General features: G+C 41.5%; 2 protein-coding genes across 14 annotated transcripts in view; one reads left to right on the top strand and one right to left on the bottom strand.

The window, feature by feature from the left end:
• RALGPS2 (Ral GEF with PH domain and SH3 binding motif 2) overlaps nt 1-16461 on the bottom strand; it is a 264782-nt gene that overhangs the window by 126336 nt on the left and 121985 nt on the right. For all 13 annotated transcript variants that reach the window (XM_056531809.1, XM_056531808.1, XM_056531819.1 and 10 more), the window contains 3 exons: nt 15735-15842; nt 10994-11044; nt 5801-5884 (listed from right to left, as the gene is read on the bottom strand). In XM_056531809.1, the coding sequence (XP_056387784.1) occupies nt 5801-5884; nt 10994-11044; nt 15735-15842 (243 nt within the window). The remainder of the gene's footprint in view (nt 1-5800; nt 5885-10993; nt 11045-15734; nt 15843-16461) is intronic.
• The window catches only part of ANGPTL1 (angiopoietin like 1), a 98717-nt gene that overhangs the window by 64451 nt on the left and 17805 nt on the right, over nt 1-16461 (top strand). The gene's annotated exons all lie outside the window — the stretch shown is intronic.

Raw genomic sequence — 16461 nt, 5'->3', positions numbered from 1 at the left:
CTACCCTACACCCCCACAAAGCTTTCCACATAGTGCTTCATCACATTACTATTTTTGAGATCTCTGCTCGCGGTAAGTGAATTTAAAGGGGTATTTTCCCGTAGACATCTTTTCCCCTATCTAAAAGATGGGTGACAAGATGTCTGATCGCAGGGGGTTCAGTCGCTGGGACCCCCCGCGTTCTCCAGGCCAGCCCCCCGGTGTTTAGAACGTCAGGGTCTGGAAGGCGGTTGTGGTTGTGATGTCACGCCACGCCCTCTCCATTCATGTCTATGGGAAGGGGCCTGACTACTGACATAAGACCACGGCTGCCCGAACCCAAAGTTCTAAACAAAAATGTTCAGAACGCTGCGGTACAGGCCCGGAGATCATTGGGGGTCCCAGCAGCCAGATCGGCCAAGATCAGACATCTTATCCCCTGTGTTCATCATCTGAACAGAAGAGATTTCTAGCCAGTAGATAGGAACACTGTTTTAAGAGCCCCAATCCTGTGTAGACGTGCTAAATTTAGATTATTAGAAAATCCCTATAAGCGCCTGTGTGAGTAGCCCATTTTCAGATGTGAGGAAATTAAATCATCAGATCCTGTTTATGTGAGTGCTAGAATATTGGGAAAGGTTTTCATGCATTCACATAATGGAATCCCACCAGTTCTGGCAGTAAATAGGTTGGCTGACAGCTGTCTCTTCCTCTATTTCCATGCACATGAATGTTTGGATCACCAAGTATTAAAGGGCTATTCCAGGAAAAAAAAAAAACTGATTTGTAAATTACTTCTATTAAAAAATCTTAATCCTTCTAATAATTATCAGCTGCTGAAGTTGAGTTGTTCTTTTCTTTCAGACAACAGTGCTCTCTGCTGACATCTCTGCTTGTCTCGGGAACTGCACAGAGTAGAAGAGGTTTGCTATGGGGATTTGCTTCTACTCTGAACAGTTCCCGAGACAGGTGTCATCAGATAGCACTTAGAAAAGAACAACTCAACTTCAGCAGCTCATAAGTACTGAAAGGATAAAGATTTTTTAATAGAAGTAATTTACAAATTCTGGAGCCAGTTGATTTATTTATATAAATCAATATATAGATATAAATATATATAGAAGTTTTTTCCTGGATAACCCCTTTAAGCTCTGGTGGTAAGGAGTTGAAATTTGAAATGCCCAATTCTTTTCTACCTGGATGGGGAGAGCGTCAGGAGGCCACCTTACACATTAGGGTGTATTCACACATATAGCATTCTGCACATATTTGATGCGAAGGATTTGAAGCGGCAGATTGGTCATTGGTCATTTAGTTTAAACTGAACTCTGCTAATAAAATCTGCAGCTTCAAATCCTGCACATCAAATATGCGCAGGATGCGGTAAGTGTGAACATACCCCTAAACAGCCGTTCAGTCGACATTCCAAAACATTTCCTTTGATGGCCTATCCTTTGGATAGGTCATCAATGTCTGATCCAGTGTTTCCCAACCAGGGTGCCTCCAGCTGTTGCAAAACTACAACTCCCAGCATGCCCGGACAGCCAACGGCTGTCCGGGCATGCTGGGAGTTGTATTTTTGTAACAGCTGGAGGCACCCTGGTTAGGAAACACTGGTCTGATCAGTGGGGGTGGCTGATGCCAATCAGCTGTTAGCTATTTAAGTTGTGGTGCCCACATATACAGTCAACCAAGCTGTAAGCAGACTGCTCCTTACATTGTATAGTGGATATGGATGGATACTGCAGCTCTTTTACCATTCACTTCAATGTGAGAGGAGCTATAGTAACCCGACCAGGCCACTACAGTACACAGTGTATGGAGCCTTTTGCACCCAGCTCCATTCATTGTGTACTCAGAGACCCACGTTATAGCAGTAGTGTAGTTTAAAATACTCCGAAAATTTAGTGTATGCATACATCACAGGGTCTGCAGTGGGTAGTGCTGGATTTATGAGATAGTTCTTAAAAAAAAAATATATATATATATATATAATTATATATTATATATTATATATATATATATTATATATATATATATATTATATATATATATATCTTTTTTTTAAATAATAATAATAATTATATATATATATATATATATATATATATATATACACACACACATATATATATATATATATATACACACACATACAAACACATGCACACACATATATGTGTGTGTGTGTGTATATATATATATATATATATATATATATATATATATATATATAAATAAAATTATTATTATTATTATTTAAAAAATATATATAATATATATATATATATATATAATTTTTTTTTTATAATAATAATAATAATTTATATATATATATATATATATATATATATATATATATATATATATATATATATATATATATATATATATTTTTTTTTTTTTATGTATCAGCTCTACCAAGCCGAGCAGTAAAGCACTCGTTCAATGAATGAGTCTAGTAGGGAAATGGATATATATGTATGAATTTCTGCACATTTTATCAGTTTTGACTGGTAAGACCGTGGCCAGACGCTGAGAGTCTGGAGTTAAAAGTTTAAGTTATGTTTAACTCCTCCATACTCATTTGTTTCCAAAATGATTTTCTCTGCTTTTATTTTTATTTTTTTTAATCTGATTTTCCGAAAGAAATTCACAGCTTTAATCCACAGGGTTTGGTAGTGGAATCAATAGCGGAGTTCTAGAGGAATAACTGCATTCATTACTCCCCCTGACACAGGTCCTCTTATAGAGCTGGACTCTAACACTATTTTAAATGTTTCGAACGTCAAAGCCGGGAGCGAAAAACGGTCTGGAGTTTTTCAGCAAAAAAAAAAGTTTCCAATCACCTCTTTATGAAAAGTCTATGGAGTGGATATCTCAATCTTATGACTGCATAAAACGTAAGGAAAGTTGAAGTTAAATAATGAATGTTATTTCTATAAAAGGAAAAACAACCCCTTGGAAACAGGAACGGTAATTTCCTGAAAAATGAAGTCTGGCTGCTAAAAAATTAAATCCTCCGGCAGCTCACTAGGATATTCGATTTTATAGAGCCTTCCCCTCAGATATAAAAGTTTGCCTTTAGCTGCAAATTTTTTTTTATAGAAATTCTGTTAGGCGTCTATAACACGGCCTGTTGTCAGCAATGAAAAGCAGATCAATTCTCCTATTAGTACCAAATTATTTTTACCCACCCGTCCTCCTAATTTCTCTGTAGCCCAGTCAACAGAGCTCCTGTACTGCCTCAGGCTATGTCAGTGTTTCCCAACCAGGGTGCCTCCAGGTGTTGCAAAACTACAACTCCCAGCATGCCTGGACAGCCTTCGGCTGTCCAGGCATGCTGGGAGTTGTAGTTTTGCAACACCTGGAGGCACCCTGGTTGGGAAACACTGGGCTATATTAACACGGCAGATTTTTACAGTGTAAAAATTACTGCCAGACTTCCGTGATGAATTGACGTCCGCAGAACAAGCAACCTCTAGGACCGCTCAGAAATGCACAGTCGACATAGATGGCATTGCATTTCGGAGCGGAATCCGCAGGAGGAATTAACACGTCAATTCTTTCAGCGAAGGCTATAATCGGAAATTCCACTTTCCATTCCTGAAATTTCGTCGTGTTCACGGTGCAGTAGAAAACAATGGTATTCTGCTTCAACAGAATTTTCAAGTGGAATTTTTCCACCAGAGTCCACTCAAAAATTCCGTTGTGTGAACAGGGCCTAAGAAAGCACGGGAATCAAATAGGGTGTCCCTTGTCGGTGACGTGGCAGATGTAGGATTTTGACTCCTTTTTGCCATGCTACTGTTGGAGTAGACACTAACAAATAATACTCCTATCTCAAGGCTCACAACGACTTGGTAAGCAGCAAAACACCATGGGGGACATTAATCATTGTTGTCTTTGGAAAGTAAGTTTTGAAGTCCTTTTTTTTTTTTTTTTATGCCTACATGCGACATTCGCACTTCATACATTTGAAACCACTGCAAAGCAACTGCTAAAAGTTGCTTAGGTATGGCTGTTTTGCTACTTTATGCAAAAAACCCTCTAAATGTAATGATAAATCTTCCCCTCTATCTATCTATACATACATATACACATCAACAAACAAATTCACCAGGGAAATTTATCAAAATCTGTCCAGAGGAAAAGTTACTGAGTTGCCCATAACAACCAATCAGATGGCTTATTTCACTTTTCACAGGCCTTTTCCAAAATGAAAGAAGCAATCGGATTGGTTGCTATGGGCAACTCAGCAACTTTTCCTTTTTTTTTTTATTAATACACAATTCATAAAAATGCTTAAAATCCACAATGGATGGTACTGGGGTGAAGACTAGAGATGAGCGAACTTACAGTAAATTCGATTCGTCACGAACTTCTCGGCTCGGCAGTTGATGACTTATCCTGCATAAATGAGTTCAGATTTCAGGTGCTCCGGTGGGCTGGAAAAGGTGGATAAAGTCCTAGGAAAGAGTCTCCTAGGACTGTATCCACCTTTTCCAGCCCTCCGGAGCACCTGAAAACTGAACTAATTTATGCAGGATAAGTCATCAACTGCCGAGCCGAGAAGTTCGTGACGAATCAAATTTACTGTAAGTTCGCTCATCTCTAGTGAAGACCCTAACAATAGTAAATATGGTCTGTATGGCTGGAAATCATGCACTAGTAGGGTAGCAAGGCATGAAAAAAACAATATACAGCTAGGTTCCACACAGGTGTTTTTCTAGCATTTTTTTTGGAATACTGCCACTGCAGTTTTTTGAACCCAAGCCAGAAGTGGATCCAGTAGGAAGAAGTATAAGTCCTTTTTCATATTTCCAATTCCATTTCAATAAACGTCTGACTACGGCTTAAAGGGGTACTACGGTGGAAAACTTTATTTTTTTTTTTTTTTTTTATTAAATGGTGCCAGAAAGATAAACAGAGTTGTAAATTACTTCTATTAGAAAATCTTAATCCTTCCAGTACTGTACTTATTAGCTGCTGAATGCTAAAGAAGAAATGCTTTTCTTTTTGGAACACAGCGCTCTCTGCTGACACATCTGTCCATTTTAAAAACTGTCCAGAGTAGGTGAAAATCTCCATAGCAAACATATGCTGCTCTGGACAGTTCCTAAAATGGACAGAGATGTCAGCAGAGAGCACTGTGGTCATGATGTCAGCAGAGCGCACTGTGCTTGTGATGTCAGCAGAGAGCTCTGTGTTCCAAAAAGAAAATAATTTCCTCCGTAGTATTCAGCAGCTAATAAGTACTGGAAGGATTAAGATTTTTTAATAGAAGTAATTTACAAATCTGTTTAACTTTCTGGCACCAGTTGATTTAAAAAAAAAAAAAAGTTTTTCACCGGAGTACCCCTTTAAAAACTGCAGTGACAGTTTTCCAAAAATATATGTCAGAAAAAAAAACCTAGACTAAAAAGGTATATAAATATATAGTTAAGGGGGTAAATATAGTTCTATGAACACAATAAACAACACTCTTTCCATATAGAGCAGTAAAAACCCCTCACACAGAACAAATATCGCTATAAACATGCACCCAATGTGAAGTGCCTAAGTGCATGGCAGCAATAGATGATAGAAACCATACAGTGCATGTAATAGTACATACACATCAGGACTCCACCCAGTACCCCACCAATCCTATGTGTATTAATAAAGATTTACATGATTAATTTAAAATACTTCTCCTGGTGAATTTGATTATGCAGGTTTATATACTGTTGGAGTGGAGCAAGGTCCAGTCGTTTTCCCTATTATCACCTGTTACATCTAATAGATCTTACGATAATAGTGGCTGTGGTCAGCGACTTACTTGGTTAAATCGTCTTGTGAAGGCCACAGCATTGGGTGCAGAACTGTACTTTTCCTTCTTATTCCACCCACAGCTTGATAATTCCTAAGCAGAAGATAAAAACAATAAAGAATGTGGTAAAGTAATGCTATGTGCAAAAACATATACAGATTTTTTTTTTATCTAGCATAAAAAAATCTGGCACTTATCAACCAAAAGAAAAAAAAAAAAAAAGAGAAAGATCCAGAAGATAATAAAAAATATAAAGCCAAGTAAAATAGCAGATGCTTCCTTTAGGTTTTTATTAGAGCCCGTCTTCCTCCCTCATACTGCTGCTCAGTGTATTAAGATGTGCAAAAATACAAGTGTCATGAAGATTTCTCATACATAATAAACCATTACAGTGTCTCCCAACCAGGGTGTCTGCAGCTGTTGCAAAACGACAACTCCTAGCATGCCTGAAGAGCCAAATGCTGGGAGTTGTAATTTTGTAACAGCTGGGGGCACCCTGGTTGGGAAACACTCAACTACTAGAAACTAAACCAACTAAAACCACACCAGGTAATAACCCAAACACGTCAAATGAGCTGCAGTAAGGCAGAACCTAGATTTTTGCTTAAAGGGGTACTTTGCCATTAGACATCTAATATCCTAGCCAAAGGATAGGCGATAAGATGTCAGGGGGGGGTTCAGCCTCTGGGGGAAAGAAAAAACATTTCCCTATAAGTCTTTATTAAATGGTACCTCTCATCAAAAAAACTTTTGATATATTATAGATTAATGTATGCAGAATAACTTTACAATTGCATGTTATTAAAAAATATGCTTCTTTCTATTTAATTTTCAACTTTGAAGAAATGACCACTAGGGGTCTCCCTACCAGTCCTGGCAGCAAGCATTTCAGACTCATGCTGGAGTCCTAAACACTACGAGCTGCCAGTCTGCTTTGTTCACAAAGGAGAACACTCAGAGCTGCCAGCCTGCTTTGTTCACAGCCTGTTTGGCTGTGAACAAAGCAGGCTGGCAGCTCTGAGTGTTTAGGACTCCAGCATGAGTCAGAAATGCTTGCTGACAGGACTGATCGGGAAAAATACAATAGAAAGAAGCATATTTTTCATTAACATGCTATTGGAAAGTTATTCAACATTCATTAATCTAAAATATATCAAAAGTTTATTTGATGAGAGGTACCCTTTAAATATTTCAGCTAAACTTTATTTTTGCACTGAAAAAGGGAATTTGATTGTTGACTGAATGCAGTGAGCAGCTTGTAAGACTGATGGAGTGATCAGATACCTTACCTTATGCAGTGCTCCATAGCACCATGGGATGGGATAGTAAAACGTTGGAGAATAAGCACTGGGTGAATTATTTACTAACAATAGTAACCATGGAATAATGGAAACTCTGATCTAGAGAGGACACCACATGATTTATAGCTATGGGGAAAATGTGGTGTCGATTACCTCGTCCAGGAGAAATTCATCCTTTTGGCTCCAAGAAGCCTCAAATCTTTACAGAGAGCAACTCAAGGTAAGCATCAGTCAGTCCGTAGCTTAACTGGTTGGTGTCTGGATGCAAAACCTTTCAAGGTGGTCGTATACACAACGCAAGCACAGGAACGCACTACAAATATCACAAGTAGAGATGAGCTAATTTACAGTAAATTCGATTCGTCACAAACTTCTCGGCTCGGCAGTTGATGACTTTTCCTGCATAAATGAGTTCAGCTTTCAGGTGCTCCCGTGGGCTGGAAAAGGTGGATACAGTCCTAGGAGACTCTTTCCTAGGACTATATCCACCTTTTCCAGCCCACCGGAGCACCGGAAAGCTCAACTAATTTATGCAGGATAAGTCATCAACTGCCGAGCCGAGAAGTTCGTGACGAATCAAATTTACTGTAAATTCGCTCATCTCTAATCACAAGTCAAAGAGAGGAATATTGATCCTTCTGAATTAGCTCACATGAGGATACTCTGGTATACTCCGCTGCACAGCGTTTGGAACAACCTGTTCCGAACACTGGAGCCGGTAGCTTGTGATGTCGTAGCCCCGCCCCTTCATGACGTCACGCCCCCACCCCCTCAATGCATGTCTATGGGAGGGGGCGTGACTGCCGTCACGCCCCCTCCCATAGACTTGCATTGAGGGGGTGGGGTGTGATATCATGAGGGTGCGGGGCTATGGCGTCACGAGCTCCGGAAGCTGGCTCCAGCGTTCGGCAAACGCTGAGCAGCAGAGTAACCCTTTAACAACACACATATGGCACTAAAATGGTGCCATATGTCGCAGCTTATCTTAATTTTTCAACAAAAAGCTTCACTACACAAGTATAGAAGTTTTCTTCAGCTTCTGAACTATAACCTCCCTTTATTTTCTTTCTGAAGCTGTGAGATCTCTTAACTAGTTTCTATTACTTCCTGTTGCCTTCAATTGGAAGCAAATCTATAATGCATAAATATAGAGGTTATTCCACGAACTGTTTTCGTGAAAAAAAAAAAGCAAAAAATGATAAAAGTTTAGATCAGTAGGGGTCTCAGTGCTGAGATCTCCACGGATCATTAATCCCAGCTGGGTGAAGTGCACCACAGTTCTCTAAGCCATATCAAAAGTTTTCTAAATGACATGTACCATTTAAGACTGGACACAATTGACTATATCACTATATTTTAGGTAGGTAAAGTCTCCAGAACTGAACACAGTATGTGGACTCTAGAGCTCTATACATGTGGGATCATAATATCCCTCCACATCCTAGTTATATCTTTTGCTATGGAGCCAAGCTTTTGACTTGCTTTTTGTTATTGCCTGTCTATACAGTGGACTCCTTCTGAAGCTGTCAGAAATAAGTCCTCTTAAATCCACAAAGAACTGATGATCGGACGCAGAGTATTCGTACTTCCCAGGCGCATTATTTTACATTTGAAAGCAATAAACTGCCTTTTCCATAATGGAAAAAGAAAAAAAAAAAAAAAGTGAAAGACAACTGGTGTTTTAGTCAGTCTTGCATCTTTTTGCAAGGATTAGACTGTGTGCAGTTCAGAGTTAACTTTTATTGGTTAAGGTACATTATTAGATTTGAAGCAGCAGATTAGATGCTGTGTTCAGTCATATACTTTATATTGAAATCTGCAACAGAAAATCCTGCTCATCAAATATGCGCAAGATACTTTAAGTGTGAAAATACCATTAGGGCAGGGTCACGCGTAGTGCATCCGCAGCATATTTAACACTGTGGATGCGTTAATGACAGACCCTAGAGTGAGCTCCCTTCTGTTCCCGTGTCCTGTGTGTTTGCTCGTAGCAGCAAACAGCCGCTACGAGCAGACACACAGGGATCTGCCAGTCTGTAGTAATCTGTACGCGCATTCGCAGTTTACTCAGACATCACGTCCGCATTCGGCCAAGCTTGGGGAGCAGGGGGAGAGACCATGTGCTCAGTTTACTACAGACTCTCAGAACCCTGTGTGTCTGCTCGTAGCAGTGGATTCCTGCTACGAGCAGACACACACAAGCACAGCAGGGAGCTCACTCTAGGGACGGTCAAAGTCATCGGTGCATCCCCTGTGTCAAACAAGCATTTACATTGAAATCTACAGCATAAAATCTGCAGCTTTAAATCCTGCGCATCAAGCATGCATAGGATACTGTATCTGTGAATATGGGTTTTAAAGATGGTTCCCAATCAGGTGAAGAATCAAGAACAAAACATACCTTCACGCCCCTGCCCCCACTCCCAGATGTGCTGCACTTCCAGGATTGTGATCAGTGTGAAATTGCATGATTAGCCAATCAGCAGCTGAGGCAGAACACCAGTGAGACCTCTGATTGGCTGTGTGCAGTGTATTGCGGGAGCAGGGCTCTCTTAGGGCTGGTTCACATCACGTTTTCTCCCATATGGGAGCGCATACAGCAGGGAGGAGCTAAAACCTCGCACTCCCGTATGCCTTTCTATGCACTCCCATATGTAATTCATTTCAATGAGCCGGCCAGAGTGAAACGTTCGGTCGGCTCATTTTTGCGGCGTATGCGCTTTTTCCCCGGACCTAAAACTGTGGTCAACCACGGTTTTAAGTCCGGTTGTAAAAGCGCATACAGCGCAAAAATGAGCCGACCAGACCGAACGTTTCACTCCGGCCGGCTCATTGAAATGAATTACATACGGGAGCGCATAGAAAGGCATACGGGAGTGCGTGGTTTTAGCTCTCCCCTGCCGTATGCGCTCCCGTATGGGAGAAAACGTGATGTGAACCCAGCCTTAGAGAGCCGGAAGCGGGGAAGCAAGGAAGGCAAGAATGGTTTACTCCACCCCCTCACCTAAGCACAAATTTTCTCTTTTATTTTGTCCTCGCCCTTCCCTTTTAGGGGTAAATGCACACTAGATGGATATAATGCAGATTTTGTTACCGGTAAAAATTGCACTGCAATTCCGCAGCAGATGAAAAATCTGATCTACTTTGCTCGTACAGATTTGCCGTGTGAATTTCCGGACAGAAAATCCGTCTAGTGTGCATTTACCTTTTGACTTCCTTTTGCAAGACCACCATTTTCCTACATACCCAGCCAAAAAAAATTTGTTGGACCTCTAAAAACTGTAAAATCACTTATGCAGCTGTAGGATAACTAGACAGGACAATAAAGAATCAGAGAAGGCTGTAGTACAAGAGCGACTGTATGTATTAGGAGGGAGGCTTGGGGGGGGGAGACGCTGTGAATAAACAGATCATGTATAAGTAATCCCAGTGAAGAAAGAGGAATGATAAAATGCATTCATCACGTATTAGATTTCATAGTTCTTCAGCTAAATCAGAAGGAGGATTAGTTACAGCTTATGGAAGCCAAAGCATCTAGACACAGAAACATAGAAAAATTTGTTATATCAGTGTTTGTCCAACCAGGGTGCCTCCTGCTGTTGCAAAACTACAACTCCCAGCATGCCCGGACAACCGTAGGTTGTCCGGGCATGCTGGGAGTTGTAGTTTTGCAACAGCTGGAGGCACTCTGGTTGGGAAACACTGAGTCATAGTCATATATGAATGCAGCTGTGAAGTGGTTAAATGTACATAAGGGGCACATGGCCCCCAAATAATTTAACACATCCATTTTTTTTCCAAGATTTTATGAGCATTGACGTAAAAGAAAAAAATCTAATATGACGCCAAATAAAGCTAAGGCTGGAAAAATTGACATTTCTCAACTCTGTGAACTACTCACCTCCGGCTGAATGGCTTTAAAAACCGGCATATCCATTAGTGTTATCTGACCCTGCAAGAAAAAGACCAGAGGATTAGGATGAAAGACCGACTGCATTCAGCAGGTAAACAGGAGGCAATGCTCTGCAGCTGATGTCTGGTTAACCTTATTAAACTCTATAGCTTGTACTCGGATGTCAGCTTCTCCCTCTGGAGCCTGACATGTTTAGTTGAATTTGTCGAAAAATTAAGATTTGGCTGATAACCATGTTTACATGGTACACACAACGTCAGGTCAGGCTATAAGAGAAACGCTTTCATGACAGAACTTAAAGCATAACTCTGACGGCGATATGACAAATGACTATTATGCAGCAGCGTGCAGGGAGGGAGGCGCCAAATTAAAAATGAAGATAAGTTTAAAAATGCCTATTCTGGAACGTGCCGCACAATAGTTATTTGTCATATCTTCACTGCAGTTACAGTCCAATCTGCAGGCACCATTGTAGGACAAAATAAACAAAGTAGATTAATATAGGTTTTTGAGGGGAAAAGATTAAAGGGGTACTCCGCCCCTGGCATCTTATCCCCTATCCAAAGGATGGGGGATAAGATGTTAGATCGCCACGGTCCCGCTGCTGGGGACCCCGGGGATCCCCGCTGCGGCACCCCGCCATCATTACTGCACAGAGAGAGTTCGCTCTGTGCGTAATGACGGGCGATACAGGGGCCGGGGCGGCGTGATGTCATGGCTCCGCCCCTCATGACATCACGGCCCGTCCCCTTAATGCAAGTCTATGGCAGGGGGCGTGACGACCGCCACGCCCCCTTCCCATAGACTTTTATTGACGGGGGCGGACCGTGACGTCACGAGGGGCTGAGCCTTGACGTAACGATGTTCCGGCCCCTGTATTGCCCGTCATTACGTGGAAAGCGATCTCGCTCTGCGCAGTAATGATAGCGGGGTGCTGCAGCAGCGATCTCCGGGGTCCGCAGCAGCGGGACCCCGGCGATCTGACATCTTATCCCCTATCCTTTGGATAGGGGATACGATGTCTAGGGGCGGAATACCCCTTTAAGTAGAATTAATATTCTAGTCCCACAACCCTTTGCCTATTCTGGGCTTAAGGAGTCTAGTGGGCGGTTCTACTCATACACAGCTATCAAAAGCTGTCAATCACTGATTAGGACTACCCAGAAAATAAGCAGAATTTATTATTAATAAATATATAAATAAATGAAATATATACACAAAATATTATATTATATATATATATATATATATATATATATATATATATATATATATATATATATATATATATACATACACACACATACATACATACACATATACATATATATACACACACACACACACACACAGTAAAATCTCCCTTAGCGGTCACCTCCTAATAGGGGACAGTTTTTAATTCCCCGGCAGAGTCCCATAAGACTTAATGTATTTGCACCCTCCGAAAAGAGGACACTTCCAATAGTGGATACGGACACACCCAATAGGAGGCAACCAGGCTTATGTGCCGGTGCATGAGCCAATAGGATGTAATGGAGGCGGACCACCTCATTCTATGGCAAATCTCATTCTATGGCAATGCACCGGCCCTACCTTTTACATAGGGCCGCCGCCATTTCCCCTTGATCACCCTCCTGTGCCATTTTATTCCCATCTGTGCAAATTCATGAACTTCTCTTTACCACCCCGTGCAATTTCTTTCCCCCTTTTCCCACTCGTGTCCTTTCATCCCCCTCTGTGCCATTTCATTCCTCCTTTATACCCCTGTGCCACTTTATTCCCCTTGTGCCCTTTGCCAAATCATCCCCCCTCACCCCTTGTGCCACATCACTATTCACCTTTCCTCCTCCTCCCCCTGTTCTTCTTACCTGGCCAGCAGGCTCAGGTGCAGAGACTCTCAGCGAGTTTGACATTCTCCTGATGTCCTTTGCGCTGCACTAATTGAGAGCAGCGGCTGCAGGCTCTGACAAGTGATGTCAGGAGCGTCACTCGTCACTGTTGGCAGCCACCGCTGCTCACAACCTTTCAGTGAGTGCAGTGAACTTCAGGAAAACATCAAACCCGCTGAGAGCCTCCACACTTGAGCCTGCTGGACAAGTAAGAAGAACAACAGGGGGAGGAGAGAAGGGGAGAAGTTATGTGGCACGAGGGGTGAGGGGGGTGATTTGGCACAGGGGGTTCAAGGGGGGGAAGGAATGGCATTGGAAGGATAACGAGGGCAATAATATGACAAGGGGAGATGAAATGGTGCAGGGGGGGTGGATAAGAGGTGATTAAATGGCACTGGAAGATTCTACTGTAATATTGCTTTTAATGGTGTTTTATAGGTAATTACACTCTGGAGTAAGTACAGTACAGTATTCGGGCATTTAGAAAGATTTTCTTTTGCCTTTTTTCCCCTAACAGGGAATATCTCTCAAGAGCAGACAGTTTTTTCTTCCACGTGAGTGTCCGCTATTAGGAAATTCTACTTGTATACATAAAGCATGATAACCTAAATGTATCCTCTGGACAGCATATCCATTACACTGAATGTTTGCCTATGTAAATAAATGCAATATTAGGACAAAGTGACATAGCTGGGCTACTATGGTATCATTGACAGGCTTTTGTGCATGTACTGCTTGTTTCAGTTCCAGGGGACAGATGTTATGCAAAATGTTGGATTACAGGGTCTGTAGCTCTCGTGAACAGCCAAATGGAGAAGACTTCCATGAAGTGGCCAGATTAGAAGTTTAAAAGCAACAAAAGAATCCAGAAAAATCACAAAACAACTCCACATGCCGTATAGTCACAGTTAATGTCCGTGTCTGTGACACCAAGTACAGGACTGGGCCAAAATCAGAGTCATGGGAGAACTAGCAGGGAGGAAATGACTGCTATCCAAGAGGAACCTCAATGCTTGTACATCTGGTGTCTTACAGGTGTCTCCAGACAGTTCCTTTAGGACAGAAAAGTCTAACACAACACAGGTTTCAATATGTCTGGTGTAAAGCAAAGAACAGCATTCCCCAGTAAGATGATCATGCACACAGGCGTGTGATGGGGCACAGATGTTATGCTTCACAATGTGGACAACTATTCATTGATGACCATCTACTAAAACATAGATTTCATAAATGTGTCACCAAAAATCATACAATAAAAAAAAAAAAAATAATGTTTATTCTACCAAAAAATTGTGTTTACCAGGACCAATAGAGTAGTCATAATAAGCCGATATTTCCTGTTCTGTATGGTCACTTTACTGTGTATACAGGCACAAAATAAGGGGAATCATCATGGTAAGACACATTTAGGGGCTTTATACAAGGGTTCATTATATGCCAAAAAGCATTGGTAGACACGCGCATTTCCAATTACTGACCGTGTAAAAGTGATAGCGATCTGCCAATAAACGAGTAAATGCTTGTTTGTCAATTTGTCACTGATCGTAGAGTTTATGCAGGGATAAAAAATATTTGTTTGTGGGCAGCATATCTACTTGGCCGACAGGAACGAAAACGAATGCCAGCACAATCAATCAATCTAAAGATTATTAATCCGCTTGTTCATTCCCAACTATCCCAACTATAGGCCCCATGTAAAAGGGCCCTGTCAATGAGCGCCAATTTACTTGTTTATAGTAATTGTCACTCAAACTGGCAGCTATCTACCCATACAGAATGGGCCCTTAGACATAGGTGGCCAAACAAATCCCCCAACATATCTAATGTGTGTGGTGGCCCCCTGAAATATGTTTGGGGGGGGGGGGGGGACATATTGGTTATGTTGGATCTCAACTGCTAATTTTTTTGTTCTTACAGAAACAAATCATTGCCAGCGGTGTCAGGACAAGCGAACTGATGTATGGGGTTGATCAGAAGAGGTAGCTGTCCTTATCCTTACTATGCTAAACTCACTGTTCACTCTGGAAAAAAAATGCTAAATGAGCAACTACCAATTCACTGAGGGATCAGTTTATATGCTGCCTATAGAGAGGGGAGGGAGAGGAGCTTACAGGTATGCTATTAGGCTAAGCCTCTGGTTTACAAATATGGCTGACCTTTGGGCTTCATAGGCTCCTGGCTGCTTTGACAACCCACTGGCATGCCACTAGTGGGGTTACATAGGATTCCCCCTTCACCACTGTCTTTATTTAAATTGCTCTACAAATCTGTGATTTTTTAATATATCTATTTCGTGGTGGGAGTTTCATTACTCTGATACAGAGCAACAAAGCCTCTACAAAACTATAGATTTAAAGGAGTACTCCGCCCCTAGACATCTTATTCCCTAAAAGATAGGGGATGATTGCCACGCCCCACACGTGACGTCACGGCTACGCCCCCTCAATGCAAGTCTACGGGGGGGGCGTGACGGCCGAAGTTCGCTTCGCTGGGGTGCCGCAGCATTGATCATAGGGATCCCCACGATCAGACATCTTATTCCCTATCCTTTGGAAAGAGGATAAGATGTCTAGGCGGCGGAGTACCCCTTTAAGAGAACACCTCCTTTGCTGGCTGGAACCACCACCAGAGGAAGCAGAGGATCTTTCTGCTACAGGCAACCACATGTCCTTATTTATTCCTATGATTATGCAGGGAATTCTGAGCTCTGTATCAGAAAATAGGGCTTCTATTGTACTACAGATACATTAAGTATGTAACAGAACTTTTATAGCAAGATAAAATGGTGGAGATTCAATTAGAATCATGTCTGCTTTTATTGGAAGTGAAAAACCTCTTACAGCATATTCCTCCGGAGTGACCATGAGGACATCAAACACAACAGCGTCAAAACTTTTCTTCAGGGCAGCGGAGTCTTTGTCGCTCAGTGATTCTGAGCTGCTGCTTTTCTGCAAGGTAAAAAAAGAAAAAAGGCCAAAACTGTGGTTAGATATAAAACTACCAGTTAGTAAAGGCAAAGGTAACAACTGTGGGGGAGATTTATCAAAACCTGTGCAGAGGAAGAGTGGTGCAGTTGCCCATAGCAACCAATCAGATTGCTTCTTTCATTTTCCACAGGCCTCTAAAGAGGCCTGTGGAAAATGAAAGAAGCAATCTGATTGGTTGCTATGGGCAACTGCACCACTCTTCCTCTGCACAGGTTTTGATAAATCTCCCCCTGTGTTTTTAGGAGATAACTGTGATAAAGGCATACAGTGGTCCCTCAAGTTACAATATTAATTGGTTCCAGGACGACCATTGTATGTTGAAACCATTGTATGTTGAGACCAGAACTCTATGGAAACCTGGTAATTGGTTCTGAAGCCACCAAAATGTCATCCAAAAATAGAAACATTTGAGGATTAAAGAAAAATAAGTAGATAACTAATATAGATAAAGCAAATCCTCACACATAAAAGTAAGACATAGCTGCTGGGAGCTGTAAATCACTATCTATGTCAGTATTTCCCAACCAGGGTGCCTCCAGCTGTTGCAAAACGACAACTTCCAGCATGCCCGGACAGCCAA

The sequence above is a fragment of the Hyla sarda genome, chromosome 7 (genome assembly GCF_029499605.1).
Source record: "Hyla sarda isolate aHylSar1 chromosome 7, aHylSar1.hap1, whole genome shotgun sequence".
In the NCBI taxonomy this organism is placed as follows: domain Eukaryota; kingdom Metazoa; phylum Chordata; class Amphibia; order Anura; family Hylidae; genus Hyla; species Hyla sarda.
The sequence above is the reverse complement of the archived record's forward strand: the minus strand, read 5'-3'. Positions and strand labels throughout refer to the sequence as shown.